The sequence below is a fragment of the Biomphalaria glabrata genome, chromosome 18 (genome assembly GCF_947242115.1).
Source record: "Biomphalaria glabrata chromosome 18, xgBioGlab47.1, whole genome shotgun sequence".
Classification (NCBI taxonomy): domain Eukaryota; kingdom Metazoa; phylum Mollusca; class Gastropoda; family Planorbidae; genus Biomphalaria; species Biomphalaria glabrata.
In genome coordinates this window covers 3,778,238-3,803,035 of record NC_074728.1, presented here as the reverse complement: position 1 = coordinate 3,803,035, position 24,798 = coordinate 3,778,238, and the positions used below count along the sequence as shown (strand labels likewise).

Below are 24,798 nucleotides of genomic sequence, written 5' to 3'. Positions count from 1 at the left end.
TTGTTGGTATCATGTGAAATAGATTACCAGTAATTAATTGGTGAATTGGTTACTGTTTTCGTCTTATTGATTCATGTCTGGTCTATGCCAATAATTGTGCAAAGTTTCACCTTGATCCGAGAAACAACATGTAAATACTTTTTACATGACAGACAGAGTGAGTTGATATACGCTTTGTACAAAAAAAAAAAAAGGTGCAAACTGTGGGAAAGTGAGTGGTCCTTAAGTGTAGCGGGTCCTTGTGTGTAGCGGGTCCTTGAGTGTAGCGGGTCCTTGTGTGTAGCGGGTCCTTGAGTGTAGCGGGTCCTTGAGTGTAGCGGGTCCTTGAGTGCAGCGAGTCCTTGAGTGTAGCGGGTCCTTGAGTGTATCGGGTCCTTAAGTGTAGCGGGTCCTTGAGTGTAGCGGATCCTTGAGTGTAGCGGGTCCTTAAGTGTAGCGGGTCTTTAAGTGTAGCGGGTCCTTGAGTGTAGCGGGTCCTTAAGTGTAGCGGGTCCTTAAGTGTAGCGGGTCCTTGTGTGTAGCGGGTCCTTGAGTGTAGCGGGTCCTTGAGTGTAGCGGGTCCTTGAGTGTAGCGGGTCCTTGAGTGTAGCGGGTCCTTGTAAACGATGAGGTTGTGGTCTATGTGTGTAATGTTGTAGAATGCTGGGTTCGTGCGTCATGGAGTCACACTTAACACGTAACGAACATGAATGGTATTCAAAGACTTTTCTCCATCTTTAACAGACAAGTACAACATTTATTCAATAATAATAATAATATACTGCACTTTTAGCCATTACGCCAAAATACCCAATTGAAATATGACTACATCCGCATGACAGTGGTATCAAATACACTAGTCCTTTATAACACAACTTCACTACTAAAATGCATCACAGCGGGTAACAATAAACTTCAATAACATGTATCCAGCTCTAAGTACAGAAATATAACTACTAGAAATATATGTACTGTCTCTTCTCCCAGAGACGATTCTATTTAACTCAAACCAGTAGGCCCTAATATTCAATCATTTAAAAGTGACGATTCGAAGGATTTGAAAGAGATTAAATTTATTGTGTGATCACTGCAACCTCCCTCTATGCCAGTGTGGGCGAAATGGCGCCTGAGTTGATCTTTACAGCGCTTGCGGGGGGGGGGGGGGGGGAAACCTCTGTTACGCAGTCCTCCTCTAAGTTCACCAAAGAAGATCGCCTTTGGCATGTGGTCGTCTCCCATGCGGGATAAGTGTTATTGACAGTGTTAATATTCCATGTGTTCGTTTTGGAATGTGTGTAGTGAACATGTTTCGTCATCTGAAAAGATGTCTGAGTGTCACAACATGCAGATGGTATGACGTGTTGTGATGCCGGGGATTTTATTTGAATTCAATAGTTAACAAAAAAAGAAGATCTAGAATCACAATTGACGATTCTTTGATAAAACAAAACTCTGGAACTTTATTTAAACATAACGTAAGTACAGTGTATGTACAAATTACAAATCAATGAGCATGAAACATATTACAAAGGCTTTTCGAACAGAGCTCTTAGAAACGTGACTATCTACAAGAACCTTATTTTATCGACTCCCTTTACCTTCTTACTACCGCCAAATTCTCTGGCGCTAACTCTTTTCAAAAATGTCTTTGTTTAAATTCAAATCAACCAATAGATTTTAAACATACTAATTACGTCCCTTGGGTAAATCCTGACTTGAATGTCAAGTGTCTAAATTAAATCCCGAGACTCATGTCGAGGGCTTATATTACTTTCAAAAGTGAAATGTACAAACAATTCTATAATGTAATCTGGGACACTGAGTAAGGGACATTCCTGGGCCGGATGTGCACTCTGTTCCTAACGTAGGTGCCGCCCTTTGTTCCCTTCACGGTGTAGGACCGCTCACTGTTTCTCATAATGATTTTGCCAGGCCGCCAATCGTTGTTTCCCGGACTCTGGAAGTAAATGTTTTGGTCTACATTCAGCCGGGGGGAGGTCTCTTGATCTTTTATCATGGTGTTTTTTTAATGGTGTATCTATGACGGCCGCCCCCAGGCATTCTGTGTAGCTTTCGGGCTCAATGGCTTTAGTCAGGGGTAGTAGTGACCGTGGTATTCTGCTCAAACACAACTGGGCTGGGCTATAGCCACAGTCCTGTTTGTGAGTGTTGCGAAGTTCCAGCAGGGCTTCGTATTGATCATCTCCGGTTCCGATGGTCTTTCTCATCATGTTTTTGATTGTTTTTACTGCGGCCTCTGCTTTTCCGTTGGCTTTGGGGTGTCCGGGATCGGACCTGATGTGCGATATGTTCCATCTATTAGTGAATACGGCGAATTCGTGAGACGTGTATTGAGGCCCACAGTCAGAGATTTTGTTCTCGTTCAGTATTATGGATTTTCTTTTGCATCTTTCTCGCAGATTTTCCAGCTCTGCCTTATGGTCCCACAACGCCTCTTCCATTGTTCTGCCACACCCAACTACAATGATGTCGTCGGCAGCATTGATGCACCCGCTGAGGCCTTCCATTGCTTGTGACAGTTTTCTTTGGAAGATTTCTCCACTGACACATAGTCCGAAAGGCAGCCTTGTCCATCTATAACGACCGTAAGGTGTTATCATTGTTGTCAGAATACGTGATTCTTTGTCAAGGCGAACATGCCAATAGGCTTCTTTAACGTCAAGTTTCGAGAAGACTTTGGCGTTCTCGAACTGAGGTAGAGTATCTTCAAATGTGGGGAGTCTGTAATGCTCCCTTTTCAAGACTCTATTCAAGTGTTGTGGGTCTATACAGATTCGCAAATCTCCGTTTTTTTTTCTGAACAATGGCCATTTGACTGACCCAATCCGTTGGCCCCTCTACCGGGACCAGTATTTTTCTCTTCACGAGTACATCAATCTCTTTCTTGACTTTGTCTCTGTATGCGAAAGGAATATTGCGGCATGCAGACACCACTGGAGGCTTGCTGGTATCAATGGTTAGTTTCACTTCTCCTAGGTCACCTAGGTTATCGTTGGTTGACTGTACTTGAGAGACTTGCTGGTATCAATGGTGAGTTTCACTTCTCCTAGGTCACCTAGGTTATCGTTGGTTGACTGTACTTGAGAGACGAAATTGTTGTCGTTGAGTGTAATGAGGTCCAGTTCTTGACACGTTCTCAAGCCTAGGAGGCATTGGAAGTTATTTCCAACGACGACAAATTTCACTACAGTTGTTTTCCCAGTTTTTGGGTTTGTCATTTGTAAATCAGCAACTCCTTCTGGCTTCTGTTCAGTCATGTTCCACACTCTTAGGGTTTGTGTGGTCTCCACTGCTTGACATCTCTTGACAAATCTTTTACAAATGATGTTGACGTCGGCTCCTGTGTCTAACTGGAATTTTACTCTTTGACCATTCACTACGAATTCAGCCTGTCTCTTGTCGACTTTGAGTGCACTTATTGTATTTAGCCACTCTGGCTCGTACCCTGACGCCTTGTGTACAAGTGTGCTTCCTTTTCCTCTGTTGCACTTTCTTGCGAAGTGGTTTCTTTCCCCGCATCGCTTGCATGTCTGCCCCCAAGCCGGGCATGCTGTTTTATTGAACGCGTGGTGTCGTCCACAGAATCGACACTCTAAGGGTGTAGCTGTAGATTTTTGTGTTGTTCTTTCCATTTTGTCAACTTGGGCCTGAGCTTCAGCTCGTATTTCCTCAACACTGGTCGTTGACTGTTCGAAGGCTCTGCAAATCTCAATTGTTCTTTTCAGGGACAGCTCTGGGCATGCCAGGAGTTTTTCCTGCACTCTTCTGTCTGTGGAGAACACTATTTTGTCCCGGATCATCCTGTCTGGCTCCTTTAAATTGCATTTGTTTGCCTGGGACTTTAGCTTCGTTAGGTAGGTTTCAAATGGGGAGCAGATGGGTAATTTCATAAAGCGAAACGTTTCTAACACTTCGTTGTCTCTTGGGTTGCAGTAGTCGTGTAGCTTTTTCAATAATGTCTCCGGGTCGCCCTCGTCCTCCCCTTCCTGGTATGTGAATTGGTCACTGACTTCGATGGCCTGTGGGCCGGCACAATGTAGTATATTGGCCTTCTGTTGGCTTTTGGGCCTTCCGTAGGCCCACGTCGCCTGCAGATATATTTCCATCTGCCGCATCCACCGTCTGAAATTTTCGCTAACATTTTCTTCCGTTAGCTCTAGCTCCAGGCAATGGGGGGGGGGGGGGAGCGTCAGTAGATTTTCCAACATCTTGTGTAACTCTGTCGCTACTGTCTGATGTACTAATCTCTTGGTCGCCTCCCTTGGTAGGCCAAAGCGTACGTGACCTTGGGGGTAGACTGTCCGATATAGCTCTCAATTTATCATTAATCTCTCCCTTGACGTGTGATCTTCTAGCGAGAGTGAAAGCACTTAGGTGGTTCACTTTCCGCTGCCACCATGTTAAGTATGTCCTGAAGAATTAAGGCAACTATTGTCGTAGTTGGGCCGAAGACTTTTAATCATCAACACAGGACGCCATCTTAGACAGGAAACAGACATGTTCACAACAAAAGACGCATAACTCACAATGACTAATGACTATGTACTGCGTCTTCACGTGCTAGTATTAACAGACAGCATACAAATTAACAAAGAAATGGAATGTTATTCAAATTTGTCTCCTCAGACTTCTTTATAATAATGATAATAATAATAATAATAATAATAATAATCTTTATTATCCGTAAGGAGTACTTATCTTAGAGAGGAGGGCGCTGACGGATTTTTTTTTCAAGAAAAAATACGAAAGGAGGACGGTAGGTTTCGTTCACTTTTAATCAATCGGTTGTGCTTAGTCCTGTGTTTTGTCCCTTTTCTGTTATCACATCGGGTATCGATTATCCAGTTTGAAGGTAAGTTTTTTTTTTCATATCGATACTATTTTAGAGATACCAAAACAGTGGAGGGCTCAAATATACTAGTCGGTATTCGATTCCAGAAAAAAAGTCAAAAGTTGGGTATTAATGTCACCAGCTAGTATTTCTTGTTAACAAGCTTGCATTATGTTTAGATTTGATGGGTTGTTTTTTTTCCATGGGGAAATATTTTATTATCATTTGAATGGTTTTCTTTTGCTAAGCTCAGTTTTGTCTGTGTGTAGATGTCTGCGTCCTTGGGTTCTGGAGTAGCAAGCTGCTTGTCTATTGCACGATGGTAAAATGAAGCTAGATATATAGAGCTCTTCGTTGCACATACGTGAGTAATAGCGTTTTATTGCTAGACTAAAGTGTTAGGAATTGTATGACAAAGCTTATATCAACTCATTCTGTCAGTCTGTCTGTCTGGGAAAAAATTTCCCATTCTCGGATCAAGTTAAAACTTTTCACAATTATTCATTAAAGCTGACATGACAGGAATCAGTAAAATAGACAACCAATAATTAGTTTATTATTTTTGTATATAGTGTTTTATAATTTGTTATAAATAGTAGGTTATATATAATTAAATTTTTATGGTGTTTTATAAATAATTAAAACACGAAAGAATCGTACATAAGTTGCTATGCTGACGGTTAGCGAGGGTGTCATGTAGCCATTACAGTGGCGTATCGGCTTTACTTCCCCAGCGTATGACAGTTATCCTCTCGAGTTCTGTGGAACCAAGAGCATCCTTAAGTCCAGATTTTTTTAAATCCCTGGTTAATCCCTTAAAATCCCTTAAATTTCTTAATCAACGTGGTCCACGGAAGGCACATTTATGCTTGATATAATCTAAATCCCGAAGAGATTTGCTAACAAATTTAAGTGTTTTTTTTTTTTGACGGACCTGAGTCTACCCAACTCAAAATGGGTATCTGAATTACGTTGGTCTTTGTGCTGGCCACATGACACCCTCGTTAACCGTCGGCAATAGAAATAGATGATCTTTACATCATCTGGCTCCATCTATCGCAAGGTCTTAAAGTTGTACTCCATTATCTGTCTCTAAGGAATTCATCTTCAGTATAATAAGATGAGGTGTAATAATTTGTGGTGTTTTGGTCTAACATGCATTTCAATTATTCGAATACTTATTTCTTATTACAAAGCTTAAATCACAACACATTCTGTTTGTTTCTCTGTCTGGTAAAAAGCATGCACACGTTATTTCTCCCACACCCATTCTCTGATCAAGTTTAAACTTCGCACAATTATTCATTGGCATAGACAAGACATGAATCAATAAGAGAAAGTAACCAGTTAAACTATTAATTACTGGTATTAAATTATTTTGTCTAATAGCAACAAGGGAAACTAACACTTCACTAATCACATAAACGGATTAATTTGTTGGGGTTAAGTCCCCTTAAAAATTGTTAACGCTATTTCTCCTTTCTCCGATCAAGTTGATACTGTAAACAATTGTTTATTCTGCCTTGCAAAACATAAATCAATGAACATAAAATACTTAATTAGTCAATTCATTATATCTAATTAATTATTCGAATAAGGAAAATGACTTGGACATTATTCGTTTTAAGGCCGGAGTTCTTCCCCTTAAGGTATGCTTTGATTTGATTTTTTTTTTTTAAGAATTTACTTTTTTATTTTGAGTGTTATAATATTCTAATCGTTTCAAGGAAACTATTTTAGAGTTTTACTTGTTAAGAAATACTTCTTGTCCATATTTTACTTTTCCAGCATACGGAGCAAGAACTGTGTTTACAGCTTTATCACCCTCTCGAAGATAGATAACATGTCCCAAAAGTTTATGTTTTTCGCTGGATTAAGTCTTGGATTGAGCGTGTCAGTGTCAAGTATACTGTGGTGTACAAGGGGCTTAACGGTCTCCAGGTTACAGGATTACTGCCCAATGTGGTACGGAATGCAGTAACTGCTGTGATAGGAATTCAATAGTATTATTTTAACCACCGGCTTGGCCCGTTATTATATTAAGATACCAGCCTGACATTACCCGCGGCCTGCGGGTCTAAGTTTGTGTTTACTAATCTAGTGGATTGGATTTAGATGTATGTTAAACTTAGCTAATGATCCTTTGAAGTTTTTCTCTTTCGCTAACCATAACCCTGTACTTCTAGTAACAGTTTCTTATTCTCATGTATTAATGGTGACAATATAGTTGATTCTGTCCCAGCTGGTAATAAAGTTGTTTAGTTCAATAACGTTAAGAGACTGGAGATCTTTGGTATGGCCTGCATCGTATAGAAGCAGGAATATCACGCTTTGTCATTAAATAAATCACATCATAAAGTGATAGTTAAGCGTCCGTGTACTTAAAATAGTTACAAGGGAGAGAACTTTCGTAAATCGATAAGGGAAGTAAGTTTCACTTTTTTTTTATGCAATCTCGCCCCGTTAACAAGCCGTAAGTTAGAACACTTAAACCTATCTAAGGGGAAGAGCTCCACATTTATAACGATGTCCTCCAAAAATTTAGCATTGATTTCCCTTGTTCGACATCAAACTAAAAAATTTGTATGAGTTGGTTAATTTTTTAATTGATTTATGTTTTGTTAAGTATAACATTGCAACAAATACATCCTAAGCTTCATCAGATAACGGTAATGAGTTCAAATAATTCATATAAGCTTTGCAAATAGACTATGACAAAGATAGAACGACACAATAGTAAAAACCTAAACTATTATGGAAGCTGACTAAAAGCCCAATATACACTTCTGTGATATTAAGTGATGATGCTTTGACTACTCAAATTGCAGGCTTAACTAAGACCCTGAAGGTAGTTCTAGCGAAGAGAATTCTTAATACCTTTCTAAAAGAGGCGCTTTTGGACACCTGCAACATCCTTGAAGGGGACACTGGAGCAGAGGCTCAACGAGAGGGTGGCCAGGGGGGGGGCATCATGGCACCAAGAAATGTTCATCTTACATCCAATACTTATATTTTTGGGGGGAGAATATCTTGGATAAAAAAATAAATTTTGTAAAATGTTTTACATGTTTCGGATGTTCCTTCAGAGCTGAAGATAATTTACTTCCTAGTCCATACCTCCCGCAGGAGGACGGGGGAGGGCAGCGGGTAGGGTATGAACCCGGGACCATCGACAAGTCCGAACGACAGTCCAGAGCGCGTACGGCTCGACCAGTCTCAGGACTGACTTTAAAGTCACTGACAAATACATCTCTGTCTCGTGTGACTGTTCAGCTAACGCTTGTATCAGACTCGTCCAACTAAACAGAAATGTAAATTTAACCTAAAAATACATCAGCACACTGAAAGGTAGAAACCATGTTTGTTTTGGCTGTTGTGCCTCGAAGTTGTATAGATATTAAATCGATAGAGAGATTCAGAGCTTCAACAAGAGTAACGGTATGGACTGCATACATTTTAGAGTAATACACGAAATTTGTGTGTTTAATCAAACGGTATGGGCTGCATACATTTTATAGTAATACACGAAATTTGTGTGTTTAGAGAAACGGTATGGGCTGCATACATTTTATAGTAATACACGAAATTTGTGTGTTTAATGAAACGGTATGGGCTGCATACATTTTTAAGTAATACACGAAATTTGTGTGTTTAGAGAAACGGTATGGGCTGCATACATTTTATAGTAATACACGAAATTTGTGTGTTTAATGAAACGGTATGGGCTGCATACATTTTATAGTAATACACGAAATTTGTGTGTTTAATCAAACGGTATGGGCTGCATACATTTTTAAGTAATACACGAAATTTGAAAAAAAAAAAAGCTACTTCTGGCTTTATACCTCGGGTCTGAATATTATAAGGGTACCCTTTTCTTATTGACTTGATTTGAGTACCAATTATAAGTAGTCGGTATAGTGATTTAGTGATAGACAATGATTTTGAGAATATAAAATATGAACATGTTTTTTTTTTTTTCGTAATGGGGCATTCACAATAGAAACAACTGTTTTAATATTGATGAATTTTAAAAGATAATTACATCCTTACATTCCGTGTGCTTTAGACCCTATGTAAGAAGGAGCACTTGTACTTGTTTGTCATAGCATATGGAAGAAGAAATAGTGGTGAGGTCAAAATAGTTCGATATATTAGTGGGAAATCGGGCAATGTAAATCTATTCTAAATTTCTACTGGAAGTTTCCGAAAGCAAAACAAGGACACATAACGTACAGCTCCATGTAACCAAAGTATTGCGAAGTATCGGCGAGTCATTTAACACAAAATGTCAACAAGTTGCATTTAGACCAGGTCGCTGTGGACACGTTACCAAGACGTGGCAGTGGAGTAGCTAGGGTTGGGGAAGGGGGGGGAGAATTTGAAAAATTACGCCTTCCCGGCCCCCCAATTCAGGGCCGGTCCTTCAGATTGCGGGGCCCTATGCGAAACGGATTGCGTGGGGCCAAGTCAGGGTTGTGATAAGGATAATAAAGGAAAATTAAGATTTTGTATTTGAAAATAAATTCGTCTTTGCACTTTATTTATAAGTACAAAATCACTGTCAAATTAACTTTACGAGCCATTTACAGTAGAGTTCCAACAAAAAGCCGATAAACAATCTGCCTTTTAGATTTACAATTGACTGGCCAAATATTGCTTTGGTTTTTTTTAAGAGGTCGAGATAGATTTAAATCTATACCTGTATGCCAGTGACTATTAAAGTAAGTTAAGTATTTGAACTTCTTGTTTTGGTTAAAGTTCGTCTTAATATTACATTTTTATTAAATGAAAGCTGAAAATGCCGTTGTTTTTTTTAAATCACGTCCGAAACTCGAAATGACAATTATTTTTTTTTATGGAGATTTGCGTCAGTTTTTAGAAGATTTTAGTTATTTCAGGAGATTTTCATGACCTTTTCGTATCTTTACAATTTCAGGAGAGTTCCAGGAATCCTTTAATAATAAGTTAAAATGTTTTAATTTAATAATTTACACTAGACTTCGCGCGGGGCCTATGAAAGTACGGGCCAACTGCGTCCTCATAGGTTGCAGTGGTCTAAGACCGGCCCTGCTTCACTTGGAATCAATTTTATTCAACCGATATCACACACACACATACAAAATGATGGTTGATTCCTAGCTACGTCACTGAGACATGGGAAGGCACGTATTAAAAAATTGGAATCAATTTTATTCAACCGATATCACACACACACATACACACACACACATAGCACGACTTCCTAATAGTGCTGGTAAAAGAAATGTTTGCTTTGTCAACGAGATATCATCTTCCAATGCTACTGTGCATTCGTGCTGTCCTGGCTCTATCTGGCTATTACATTGAAATGAATGAACTACACGAGGGCAAGTGCGCTAGCTAATATTGGGATAAAAATCAAATACTAAAAGATCGATATTTTGCTCATTTGTCCAATAAGATAAAATGGGAACCATTCAACGCGAGCAGGTTTGAGGAATACATGTTACTTACGTACAAAAGCATTACTTTTGTAAATCGGTTTTGTTAGTGGAAGTTATAGACCTAGTACTGCGCGAGACTATTTTATCTTTATACCATACTTTATAATTATATATATCCATTAAAGATAATAAAAAACTGATATGCTTAAAAGAAACGAATGTAAATGTGATTGTAGAACGTTTATACTATAATCTATTTTATAAAAAAAAAACTAATTGGAAAAAAACATACGTTCAAATTGTTCTTTACTATGAATGTGATTAGATCAGTTCAATGTTAATATCCATTAAAACTAAGCTGTAGAAAGAGATTCAGTTAATTATTTAAATTTTCTCAAAGGGTTTGACAACTAGTGATTGTTTTTTTAAGTTGAGTAGTAAATGTCCGAATGTGCCACGTGTTGGAATCAGTGGTCAGAGATATTTTCTCACAAGTAAACACTTGGTAAGTTTTAAACATTATTTTATGCTATTACCCTAACCCTAACCCTAGTCACACAACCGCGGCCACAGGCCGGCAACCTGCAGCCACCTGACGCTTGCAGCACCTCCGCTCCTTCCTCCACATCCATCTGTAGCCCAGCATCATTCCTCAATGCATGCCCTCCATCTGGATTTATCCAGTACCTCATTTTCCCAACCGCTTGCGACAACCTTGGAGATCCCCACGTCGTGTCCGCACACACCAGTACAGCCCAAAAGCGGGCGACCTGCGGCTCTCCTGCCCTCCACTTGACCACCACACAGAATACTCTGTGAACACGCCCAAATCAGCCAAGGCGTCTACAGCGCGGAGGACCGGACAACCTGCTCTCCGCTGCCCTTTCTTATTGTTTTGTTTTGTTTTTTATCTTGCCACTTTATTTCAAAACTCCGTCCTAAGCAATATAATAGCAATGAGTGATCATTAGACGCGATATCCTCCTGTGTCGAGTATTTGTAAAAGAGGAGAATTCTAATTGATCAAATCGTGCGTCAAAGCCAAGTGTCGTGTATTCATTTTGCAACTTGGTTATGGCGACCTAGGTCGTGACCTCAGTATGTCAAAGGTGCCGCCTAGGTAGGCACATTCTGATAAGGCAGAACATTCTGCCATTATGTGTTCAATTGACTCACCCACATTTCCACATTGTCGACATTAGTCAACAACATTGAGTTTTATATGCTTCCAGTAATTTTTTGTCCCAATAACTCTGTCCTCGTATTACGTTAACAAAGCCAGGGGCGGACTGGCTATATGGGCGTTCGGGCAAATGCCCGGTGGGCCGGTACCCAATCGTGCCGGTAGGACCACCTGAAGGGCCTCAAGGATGTCATTATGACTAATATGACACGTATTTAATTGAGGTTCTATAATAGTATTTTATAAAAGTGACTTATGAGCGTCGTGTTCAAAAAATCTTTTACAGTGTAATACTAATTTAAGCTAACCCATTTTTCCGAAATAATATAATAGCCTACACCCTTAGACAAGAGGCTCGGTGGCTGAGTGGTAAAGCGCTTGGCTTCCGAATCCTGGTGATACTGTGGTTTTTAATTTCAGGATCCACCTAGCTCTAATGGTTACCTGACATTGGTTGGAGGGTGGGGGGAGTTAGGGCAGTTGATCTATATTATCTTATCTTATATCATTATGATATACAATTTATGGGCAGGATTGCAAAGAAATGCCCGGGCCGATTTTGACACCCAGTCCGCCCCTGAACAAAGCCTTCTGTTTCAGGGTAGAGATGGCCTGCGTTTAGCCATGCTAATTAAGCAGCTTTGTCAATGTTGTCCCCATTTAATAAAGCCGGGAACTTTCTGTGGAGTGTTTGTTTTTCCCATTGGTGACTCTCATGCCCTGCATCGTCCAAACCGACGTAAACACCAACAATGTGTAGGTTCAGCGGTGTTGCTTCAGTGCAGTATTTGCGTAGGAAGGAAACTAGTTCATTGCTGGAGTCGTGCAGTTTTGATCGTATTTTGGAAACTTGCATCTTACACATTTTTTTGTAGATGTTCTGCAATCCACGGCCTCCATCCTTCCTGGGCAGGTATAGCCTTATGGTGGAGAACTTGGGGTGTTAACATCGAAATTTGGTTAGAATTTTTTTTTTGTGTGAGTCTGACATTATTATTATTATAGTTATTGTTATAACTCTGTCATGCGCATCGCCATCCAGGCTAGTGCAGAAGGTGCGCACTTCTAGAAACAACTCCAGTAATTCATCCATTGTCTTTCAAGACTGAAGGAGACATATATAGGCTACGTATAAATTACCTAAATATATATATAGAAAGTGAGAGACATATAAATAGATAACACTTCAACTTAAAGACAACTTTAGGCCTACATCTAGACTTGTTACTTTTATATTACATATAGGCCTAATATAGGACTATTTTTTTAAACTTAAAAAACGAAATTTCATTTAGGTCTATTATAGTAAGAGCATATAGGCTAAATGAATCTAGATTTAATCAATGTCGTAAACAAAAAGATACATGAACTATAAATGCTTGGCTAATTAGTCTATATTGGCTAAGAAAATAAGTTATTAAGCTTTAGAGTTATAGATCTAAGTCACTAATTGAGTTTCCATTCATCATTTGCTGTAGAAGAGGTAATTGAAATCTTTAGTGATGGTTTATATAGTAAACTAATTCACCGGAAGTCATTCTACCAACACTGCCCTGCAACCAAGGACTCCTCGGTGTACGGGACTTATTTAATTGAAAAATATTAGGCGTGGTGCGCACAGTAGGCAGTCCTGTATATATATATATAGTCTATGGTTTAAACAAGATTACACAGTGAGTTTGTGATCTCACAAACTCTGGGCGGCCCCCATCGAATTCACCAATGGACCATAAAGATATTCAAGCCATGGTCATGTTTTGATCGTTTTAAGTAATACAATTTTAAAAATCATTTGGCGTATTTTTCACATAAAAGCAAACAGAAGAACACGTTGACTTTGATATGACACTTCTAACTCTTCTGAATGATCTAAAATTACATGATGTCCGATTTTCATTTTCTTTTATAGTTTTCTGAGATTTAAATGGGACGGACGGACGAACGGAGAAACCACACAAAACTAATAGCGTCTATTCCCCTTTCCGGGGCTGCTAAAAATAACCAGTTAGTCAATTAACTATTGGTTGTTGTTGTATTTTTTTCATATCTGAAACAAGGGAAATAAATTATACTTTACATATTTGGTGATATCAGTTGAATTAGTCATCTTAAGAGAGAGAAATAAGTCGCCGTTTTAAAATTTGAAACTAATAATAGAAATCTATATGACCTATTTTAATAAGCACTTTGCTGGCACAGCGGCTAGTGGCTTGAGGGGGCCTCGAGCTCTTGAGTTCGAAGTCAGGTCGTTCAACTTTTGTTTTATAAATGCATTTAAAAAGCGATCACCGTTACATTTCTCCCCACCCCTTCCCAAATGGCCCAGACAAGTGATAGGATCTTAACGTATTGAGACAGCTAAAGGCATGAAATTGCGCTAAACAAAAATTTTTGGTAAAAATATTTCTAATCGCACAGATTTATTATTTTTTATTCTAGATCTATTGCAAACTGAATTACATGACTGATCCAAACTAATTGATACGATTATTTTTAATTTAAGATTTCTTTTATAAATTATTTATCAAGTTGTTTTTTTTCTCATTTTAATTACCCTAGAATTCAGAGTGTATGTAATTTTTGTTTCACTTGACTGAATTTCAGTGCACTATGTCTCCAAAGATTCAGTTTTTCGCAGGCTTAATTGTAGGTCTAAGTTTGGCGTTGTCTCTACATGTCTACAGTAATGTGGAGAATTTCTATGAAGTTCATCTGTCAGGAATATTTTCTAATTTCATGAAGAACAAGGTAGATCAAATCCAATGCCTTCCTTTAAAATATAGCTTTTGAGAGGTGGAGATGAGTACTTTTTAACCTTATGAAACTAGTGGTCAAATTTTGTTTATATGTAAAGAAGTGAATAAAACCATGCTTTAATACATGACATTAATTAAAACTTCATAAGTCAACGACATAGCTTGAGATATGAGGTCCTTTAAAAGTCTAGATATAATATGTGTACCAAATATTGCTCTTCTTCTTCTTCTTATATTATACAGACGTTACTTCAAAAAAGAAGATGATTACGTCCTATGCGTCTACGCCAAGTCACTGGTTTTCCTGGCTAGCTCAGGCAACCCATTCCATACTCTTGAATTCCGATAGGGATAGACTGAGACCAATAGAAGGCCTAAACACTGACCTGCGACGTCACTGCCTGTGGGCATGTGGTACCAATAGCTCGCTAACGCGTCATAGGTCCGACGTCAATGGCTACTTTTTGTTTTCTGAAATCTAAAAAAAATTGTTTTAATTTTAGCTCATGCAATGTTTCCTTTTCTTACGGACTACTATTATGATTTTAAACTTTGTCTTTATAATATCGGAATTCAGTCTTGTAGTTCACAATAAATTATAATAATTATCTATCTGAGACATATCACACTATTTAACTCTCTTGAACAAAGTAATATAATCTTGGTCTTTTTTTTTTTTTTTTTGGTTCTCCATTAGCGTCTGATTTCAGCCAAAGACTTTGACAGAAGTAACGAAACTACATGTCGAAATGCATCAGAGCTTTCGCTAAAAGGTTGATAAATCTATCTATCTATCTATCTATCTATCTATCTATATATATATATCTATATATATCTATATATATATATATATATATATATATATATATATATATATATATATATATATATATATATATATATATATATATGTTCATCTATCTCTCTCTATCTATCTACCTATCTATCTAACAATTTGTCTGTCTGTCTGTCTATTTATTTATCTGTTATTATTATAGCTTTTTTATAGCGCTACTTTCATGCTTATAGCATGCTCAGTCCAATCTCATTTGTGGACCAGTGGGGAGGAGGGGGTATCTAGGAGTTGGTTTTCCGTGCTGCCTTTAGGCGCTCAGTAAACACTACTCTGCCCGAGTCGGGTGTCGAACCTCGAGCCCCCTTCTAGGTAGCCTTCTAGTTCAAGCGCACTTGGCCACATCTATCTATATATCTTTCTATCTATCTATTTATCTATCTATCTGTCTATCTATCTACCTATCTATCCATCCGTCTGTCTGTCTATGCATCTATGCATCTATCTATCTATCTATCTATCTATCTATCTATCTATCTATCTATCTATCTATCTATCTATCTATCTATCTATCTGTTTGTCTGTATGTCGGTCTGTCTATCTAAATCTATATTATTCTGTCTTTCTCTGTCTGTCCATCGATGCAACTATTTATATTTATGTAACCTCTTCATCAATCCTTAGGTCCCAACATCTTTCTTTGTTTATGCATTCATGTGCATTTTTTAGTCCTACATTCACATCTGACTTTAAGATTTATTAGAGACTATCAAAATATCGCTTTTATTTTTCTAAAGAGATCGTTATAGTTTTAAATCTATATTTCCATGCCACTGACTATTACAGTAAATTAAGTATTGGAACTTCCTGTTTTGATTTAAATTCGCCTTATTGTTTGTATTAATTGAAAGTTAACAATGCCTTTTTTAACGCGATTAGGATTGGCGTTTTCCATATTTTAATGGCATCCCAAAATGACAATTTTGTCTATTTTTCAGGACATTTTTATAAGTTTTCAGGATACTTTGTTAATTTCAGGAAATTTTCATGACTTTTTTTTTTCGCATACTTTGCAATTTCAGGAGATTTCCATAAGCTCCTGGAAAATCATGAGGCTACGGAAACCCGGTTATAAGTTAAAATGGTTTAATTTAATAATTTACATCAAGTGTTAGCGCGGGGCCTAGGAAAGTTCGGGGCCCACTTCGGCCGCATAGGTTCCAGTTCCTTAGGGCCGGCCCTGCTCATTCCGTTGTATTATTGATAGTATTATTGAGACTCCACTAAGTTACATGAACGACGTCTACTCAATGTTGTTACAGGTGATGATAGCATTGCTCAGGAACTCTACAATAAAGTACGAGTGGCGTGTTGGATATTAACTTCTCCTTCCAATTTGGACACGTGAGTAAACATCTCTTTCTCTTTCTGTCCCTCTCACTTTCTCCTTTAAACGTGTAAGAGACACGATGCTCGTCCATCGTGGTTCGATGATGACCACTTTTGACATCCAGGGGGCTGAGGGAAGAGACATGATAGTTGTAATAGACCCACTAAAACAACATGAGCTTCAACACAATGATTTTTATTAGTCTCTATTTATGTTCTTTACTTCAGCCACTTGTTCTCTAAAACTGACTTCCTTTTACACACAGTCCTGACACACTGCTGTTCACTCAACCATGTACACTCAAGGTCCACTGGTCATTTCATACACAGGCACACACACTGCACTACCAGCCACGCAAAACACATACACTTACTATCACAATAGTGATCATAAGGGATGCTATTGAGTTTTTATGTTATCTGAATCTGATTTCTGATTTCATCAATCTACCTTCTACTGTATGTACTATCTAAATATATAATTTAATCTAGATTCTATTTAGTCTTTGTAGATTCCAGATCTAGAAGTTATATATCTTAGTATCTAGTCTAGAATTAGACTATAAAGACTAGATCAAGATCTAGATCTAGATAAAGAATTTTAATTTCTTGATCTAAATCTAGACTTAGACTTTAGATGTCTATATATATATATATATATATATATATATATATATATATATATATATATATATATATATATATATATATATATATATATAAGATAACCAATGAGTAAGTGCTACAAATTCAATGGAGCCCAATCAGCACCTTTTGAGGTTTGCAGTGGTGTCAAGCAGGGATGTGTGCTCGCACCTACTCTGTTTGGCATATTCTTCTCCTGTCTACTGCATTATGCGTACAGCGACATAAACGAAGGTGTGTTTCTCCATACAAGATCCTCTGGAAAACTATTTAATGTATCAAGGCTGCGGGCAAAAACCAAGGTTAGGAAGCTACTCGTCAGGGAACTCCTGTATGCTGATGATGCAGCTATTGTGGCTGATTCTGATATTCAGCTACAGTTCCTGGTTGACAAACTATCTGCGCTTGCCAGAAGTTCGGCTTAAACATCAGTCAAAGCAAGACTAAGATACTTGTTCAAAACACAAACATTGCACCTCAAGTAAGCATTAATGGCCAACCACTAGAAATTGTTGATCACTTTTGTTACCTTGGCTCCATCATATCCAACAACACTCTACTGGATAAAGACATAAACAACAGGATAGCCAAGGCAATGGCCACCATGTCACGGTTGCAGAAAAGAGTCTGGGACAACATATTGCTGACTAGCAGTACTAAAGCCCTAGTCTACCCGACCTGTGTGTTGAGCACCTTGCTGTACGGAAGTGAAACATGATCAACCTACTCATGGCAGGAAAAAAAGCTGAATGTTTTCCACCTCCGATGCCTAAGGCGGATCTTTAAAATAAGGTGGCAAGATAAGATAACCAATGAGGAAGTGCTACAAAGAGCAGGATGCCAGGACATCCGCTCTGTTATCAGCAGCAGACGCCTTGGCTGGCTTGGCCACGTTCGTAGAATGCCAGTAGGTCAACTTCCACAGGACATCATGTATGGCGATCTAATAGAAGGCAGGAGAGTGGCTGTCGCCCACTTTTACGTTATACGGATGTATGCAAACGCGACATGAAGCTCTTCAAAATCGACACTGGCAACTGGGAAGAGGTGGCACTGGACAGATCCACATGGAGAGAGAGCATAAAAGAAGGGTCACAGATTGTAGATGTCATACACAACAGAAGAAGAAAGAAGGGTGAAAATGCAACGGCGCCTGGTGATTACATATGCCCAACCTGCGATCGCAGCTGTGTATCAAGGATTGGCCTCTTTAGTCACACAAGAAGTTGCAAAGGGAAAAGATCGTCTCTCGAGATGTAAAATGCCACAGAATATATATATATAATTTTGCTAAATGAATTTTGCTTTCAATTTTATAATTTACTATCTATGCTTCAATTTTACAGGGACATCAAGCAGACGTTGCCAAAGTACGAGTTCGATACCTGTTTGTTTTTTAATTACAAAACTATACCAAAAGATGATCTTAAATCGCTCTTCTAACTTAATGTACATTTACGGTAGCTGTCTTGCCAAAAAGGCTAAAAATCTAGTTATCAATAATATGTTGTTAGCTTATTATTAAGTTAAAAGCAACGCCTAACGAAACTTTGAAATTTTATTACTTTGGGCAATCATATCAAAATCATATCTCAAATGGGCGGATCCGATTGAGGCCGTCTCTGAGTTTGCGTGATAACACAACCTCTCTTTGCAATCTTGTTAGAATAATTTTTAGTTTGCTTCATGTCTTGGTTTAAGAAAAGGGCCCAGAGATAATACAAGTTGCATCCTACTCATTTCAGAAAAGCTATTTATGTCAAAAACACTTGGAGTAAAAAGTGTCATTTGGTTTTGTTTATGAGCTCCGTTAAGAATGACACTTTCCCTACAGTGGGTCTCAAGACGTTAGAAGGCAGGAAACATCTAACCGCCAAGACTATGCAGGTTAGATTTTTTAGTTTTGTTTTACATGTTTCGGGTGTTCCGACGTTCCGATTTAGAGATTACGTCCTAGCCTGAACCACTCGCAGGACGATGGGAGATGACGGCTGAAGGGTTCAAACCCTGGACCATTGAGACGATAGTCCAGAGCTTTCAATTAAGGCCATGAGCTTTATATGCAGGTAAGTAGACTCGACCGAAAGGATGCGTGGTGGCAAGTAAATTGTGCGGAACAGGCCGTCGTAGCCCAGTTCCGATTCGGTCACTGTCCAATTACTTCGGACGGATTCAAGAGAACTACCACACACTGTGTCGCCACTGCATAGAGTACGAAGAAACAGTAGATCACATTTTCTTATGAATGTCGATATCGGGACAAGGATTTGAAAAAGAGAAAACTGGTTCATGTGAAGCATTTCGTCTGTCCTTGTACGGGGACAAGGCTACCTTAGAACTCACTGCCGCTTCCTTTAATTTCCTTTGAGGGAGTAATCTCAGCATGTTTCGTTACTAATGGGGTTTCTGATTCGTCAGTCCAAAGCGCAAACCAGACGACGCCCAAGCCACCATTCCAACCACGATTATCCTTGTCTTCTCTCGTCTAAATAAACGAAGTGACAAAAAGAATCCCCTTGAACGTGCTAGTATTATGTTTATGTTGCGTTTTATTTGCTTGGTAGTGGGATGCGATGATAAGTGTTTGTAGATTCAGGGCATCTCTTAAACACAGCGTAACTCGGAAATTTAAAAGGGCCCACTAAATATCCACAAGATGAAAATACGAATACTTTAATTGAATAGATCCAACATGAATATGTTGGAATCACCACCCTGAATTCCTGTGATATAGATTTAGAAAGCCTTACGTGCAGTAAGGATCATGTGAACATAATAATATGAATGAATTAAACGAACCAGTGCCCTGGCACTAACTTTTGCACCTAATCTTTTCTGGACCACATAACGTCGCAAGCACTTTATTTTCTCCCTTTTTTAACAGGAGCATAAAACTAAAATGCGTTTAACCTTGCTTAGGCCTAAATAAGTTAAACGTCTTCAGTATGAGACCCCTCAACTTCATTAAAACATAGAGAAACTATAATTTTATGTAATAATGTTATTGGAAAAAAATGTGTATAGAAAGTTACTTAGACTTACACTTGTACTTAGATCCTACTGCGCCATTTGGCGCATTGAGCGGCAAGCTGTCTCCACAAAGATCTGTCACTGGCAATGTCTGAAGCCTCTTCCCACCTGGTGTCCACTGCTCTGAGGTCTTCCGTGAAAGTTTGGCGCCAAATTATAGGAGGACGTCCCTGTTTGCGCTTTCTTCGTATCGGCCTCCTTTTCATCGCAGCTCTTGGTATGCCTAATTTTTTTTGTCGAAACCTCATGCGACGCTCTGTCACAACCTCACTAAGTATTCGACTCCCAGTGGGGGATAGAATTTCCTTTTTATGTAGACCCGAGCTCTATAACTGACTCCTAAAATCCTTCTTAGCCATCTTTGTGGAGCCACATTAAGTCTTTTCTCAATTTTGGCAGAAAAATTAATGACAGAAATATTAAACAACGTGCAATACTTTAAGTAACAAAAGTTTATCGAATATCAATTAGCTATATCAATTAGCTGTATCAATTAGCTATATCAATTAGCTATATCAATTAGCTATATCAATTAGCTATATCAATTAGCTATATCAATTAGCTATATCAATTAGCTATATCAATCAGCTTTATCAATTAGCTATATCAATTAGCTATATCAATTAGCTATATCAATTAGCTATATCAATTAGCTAAATCAATTAGCTAAATCAATTAGCTATATCAATTAGCTAAACCAATTAGCTATATCAATTAGCTATATCAATTAGCTATATCAATTAGCTAAATCAATTAGCTAAATCAATTAGCTATATCAATTAGCTATATCAATTAGCTAAATCAATTAGCTATATCAATTAGCTATATCAATTAGCTATATCAATTAGCTATATCAATTAGCTAAATCAATTAGCTATATCAATTAGCTATATCAATTAGCTATATCAATTAGCTAAATCAATTAGCTAAATCAATTAGCTATATCAATTAGCTGTAACAAATTAGCTATATCAATTAGCTATATCAGTTAGCTATATCAGTTAGCTATATCAATAAGCTATATCAATTAGATATATAAATTAGCTTTGCTTAAAGTTTGATTGTTTTCTTCGAAGAAAATGGCTCTTTTAAAAACTTTTTCATTCATTTCTCAAAACTATTTTTTTTATATTTTCATCTTACTTTGAAAAGGCGTTCCAATACTTGTACGACCACCATTACAACGACGCTGATTGGTTCATGAAAGCAGACGATGACACATACGTCATCATGGAAAACCTACGCTACTTCCTGTCTGAAGAAGACCCTAGCCAACCTGTTTACTTTGGCCAAAAGCTCACGGCGTTCATTAAAATGGGCTACGCCTCTGGCGGAGCAGGATACGTCATCAGCAAGGAATCTTTGAGGCGTTTTGGTCAAAGGGGCCAGAAGTTTAAGGATACGTGCAAAGCGGACGACGGGTACGAGGATGTGGAAATATCGAGATGCCTGGAGAGTCTTGGCGTGAGGCTCGAGCCAAGTTTTGATAGTCTACGCCGGCACCGCTTTCATTTCACTTCTCCAGAGGAGTATCTTAGGGCGACGTTTGCAACAGGTTTGGGCCCTAACGAAGATTCCGACCTTCGTCGCATGGTAAGTGTAAGAACATAAGAACAATTAATAACGAAAGTTTTCGGTGGTTAGACTTAACTTATAATTCACAACATTTTCGGTGGTTATAATTGACAACATTGCATTTTTCGAGATTATAGATAACAATTGGTGCAATATGCATAATAAACAGGGAAAACATTAAAAATACTGTTTTAACTCTTTCTCTCCTAACTGAGGATACCAGCGTTGATTCCACCAGAATGTGGTAAATAATTACGGAGAGAAAGAGTTAAAAGACAACACTTCATTTATAGAGGCGCGAAGACTAGGCGGTAAAGCGCTCGGCTTCCGAACCGGAGGTTCCGGGTTCGAATCCTGGTGAAGACGGGGATTTTTAATTTCGGGATCTTCGGCTGACTCTGAGTCCGCCCAGCTCTGATGGATGCCTGACATTAGTTGGGTAAAGCAAAAGCGGTTGGTCGTTGTGCTGGCCACATGACACCCTCGTTAACCGTTGGCCTCAAAATAGATGACCTATACATCATCTGCTCTACAGACAATGAGGACTGAAATGGGAGCTTCTTACTTCTTGTATGCAACTTGTAGAGCGCGTGTTTTTCTCTTGAAAATTAATGAATGTTACAGATTATAAAACATTGGAACATTTTTTCTTACCCCACTCCCTCCCCCTTCTCACCGAGAAAGAATCCTGGTTAAGCAAATGTATAGATCTAGTACACCTTTATAATAGTCCAATGAGAAACATTTAGATCGAGGCTTAGAAGACGACGCGGAAATTTTTCCTGAACATTAATTTATTGAACTCATGAATCAATAAAGCCTTACATTCGGAAATTCCCGAAAACGATAGCCTTTTCAAAACCGACGTTAGATCTAGACCTAGAATCCTAGATCTAGATCTCTAGCCAAAATTAAATTGAATTCATTTTTTTTTTACTTGAAAAAAATGATAACAAACTAGAGTATTCCCCCTGTGGCCAACGAGCTAGCGGAGCTAGTACATCTTTTCTCAGCGTTAACTTTCTAGAAAAATAGTTAGAGCCGTTTATGAGATCAGGTGCAGGCTAGTAACTCTTTTCTCAGCGTTAACTTTCTAGAAAAATAGTTAGAGCCGTTTATGAGATCAGGTCCAGGCTAGTAACTCTTTTCTCAGCGTTAAATTTCTAGAAAAATAGTTAGGGCCGTTTATGAGATCAGGTCCAGGCTAGTAACTCTTTTCTCAGCGTTAACTTTCTAGAAAAATAGTTAGAGCCGTTTATGAGATCAGGTCCAGGCTAGTAACTCTTTTCTCAGCGTTAACTTTCTAGAAAAATAGTTAGAGCCGTTTATGAGATCAGGTCCAGGCTAGTAACTCTTTTCTCAGCGTTAAATTTGTAGAAAAATAGTTAGAGCCGTTTATGAGATCAGGTCCAGGTTCCTTCCACCTTCCATGAAGTTATGACTTGAATAGAGGTATTTAAAAAAAATGTTTTTCATGTTCTACTTACAGGGTATTGGCAATATGAGCAACTACGCCATTTCCTTCCATTACGTCAGCGGACGCAAGATGTATGATCTGGAGTTCTACATCTACCACTTGCGTCCGTACGGAATTTTAAATGTGCCGCTGGCGCTGAATGCGCGGCGTGGTGGCAGCCAGGACAAGAACATGACAGAAATGCATAAATTATCTTCGTGGTCGAACTGATGCACGCCACTTTCTCATCAAAACATGTATGAGTGTAGGTAATAGTACATCTGTAGTATGTCTTTGTAAGGGTGTGAAGTAATCGGAAGTTTTCAAAATGGGGGCAAGTCGATGAGTAGCTAACTTTTCTGGCGTATACGGTGTACTAGATAGTTTGAATGCTCTTTATAGCACTGCAGAATCACATTTCTAAGCACTTTTCAATGTCACTGACATAGATTATGTGTCGATTTATTTCAAAATGTCTCCCAATATTCATCTTTTCATATGTTCCATCACATCAAACTAAAATTATCTAAAGCAAAATGTAAGAAATATGTATGTATGTATGTATGTTTATATGTATGTAATTATGTATTTATGTATGTATGTGTGTAGGTGAGTATGTATGTTTTTATGTATGCATGTGTATATGTATGTATGTGCATATGTTTGTATGTATGTATGTAAGGCTAAGGACATAGAGAAATGGAGAAGGAAGGTCATCGAATCTTGCGTGGTGCCCAAACGTCCAGCAGACTAAGGGATAGGTAAAGATAGAGGTTAAAAAAAATATGTATGTATGTATTTTCGTATGAATGTATGTATGTATGTATATGAGTATATATATGTGTGTGTTTGTGTCTGTGTGTGTATGTATGAATGTATGTATTTATGTATGTGTGTATGTAGCCCACGTTTGTGTGTATGTATGTATGTGTATATATATATATATAAATATATATATATATATATATATATATATATATATATATATATATATATATAAATATATATATATATATATATATATATATATATATATATATATATATATATATATATGTATATATATATATATATATATATATATATATATATATATATATATATATATATATATATATATATATATATATATATATATATATATATATATATATGTATGTATGTATATAAGTCCCCAATCTTGATAAAACTTGGCATGAATGTTCCTTAGATCACAACGGAAACCGTATTGTATTTAAAATGTCTTTCCCAAATCAAGAAGGACATAAAAATAATCGTCTTATATATATATATATATATAGTGACACTTGAATGTTCCTTTAGAATTGAGGACTATTTCATGCTAGCCCAAATCTTCCGCAGCGTGGAGAGGATGGTGGCGAGCAGGGTTCAATTCTGAATGCTGGTAGATCAAATGTAAATAAAACACGACACATTTGTGTGTGCTTGTTGAATTTTTGTTAAGTTGTTAAATTGTCGAATTGTAAATTGTCAAAATTAATAAATTGTTAAATTGTCAAATTACCAAATTGTTAAAGTGTTTTTTTAAATGGTCAAATTGTTAGTGTCCAATTGTCAAATGTTAAACTGTTAAATTGTTAAAGTTTCAAATTGTTAAATTGTCAATATTTTTTATTGCTAAATTGTTAAATTGTTGAAGTGTCAAAGTGTTAAATAGTAAAATAGATAAATTGTCAAATTGTTAAATTATCAT

General features: G+C 37.8%; 1 protein-coding gene across 3 annotated transcripts; it reads left to right on the top strand.

Moving 5' to 3' along the window:
* The first annotated feature begins 1,437 nt into the window (after nucleotides 1-1,437).
* On the top strand, nucleotides 1,438-24,009 carry LOC106069231 (glycoprotein-N-acetylgalactosamine 3-beta-galactosyltransferase 1-like). 3 transcript variants are annotated; one of them, XM_056017505.1, is made up of 8 exons: nucleotides 4,834-4,852; nucleotides 5,101-5,195; nucleotides 14,045-14,188; nucleotides 14,894-14,969; nucleotides 16,312-16,393; nucleotides 18,769-18,910; nucleotides 21,206-21,646; nucleotides 23,118-24,009. In XM_056017505.1, the coding sequence occupies exons 3-8, from the start codon at nucleotides 14,051-14,053 to the stop codon at nucleotides 23,313-23,315; spliced, it is 1,077 nt and encodes a 358-aa protein (XP_055873480.1). In that variant the 5' UTR covers nucleotides 4,834-4,852; nucleotides 5,101-5,195; nucleotides 14,045-14,050; the 3' UTR covers nucleotides 23,316-24,009. The 3 variants fall into 3 exon arrangements, with proteins under 3 accessions (XP_055873481.1, XP_055873480.1, XP_055873479.1); XM_056017504.1 differs by lacking the exon at nucleotides 4,834-4,852 and adding an exon at nucleotides 10,658-10,762 and having other exon boundaries at nucleotides 5,010-5,195; XM_056017506.1 differs by lacking the exons at nucleotides 4,834-4,852; nucleotides 5,101-5,195 and adding an exon at nucleotides 1,438-1,454.
* The last annotated feature ends 789 nt before the right edge of the window (nucleotides 24,010-24,798 follow it).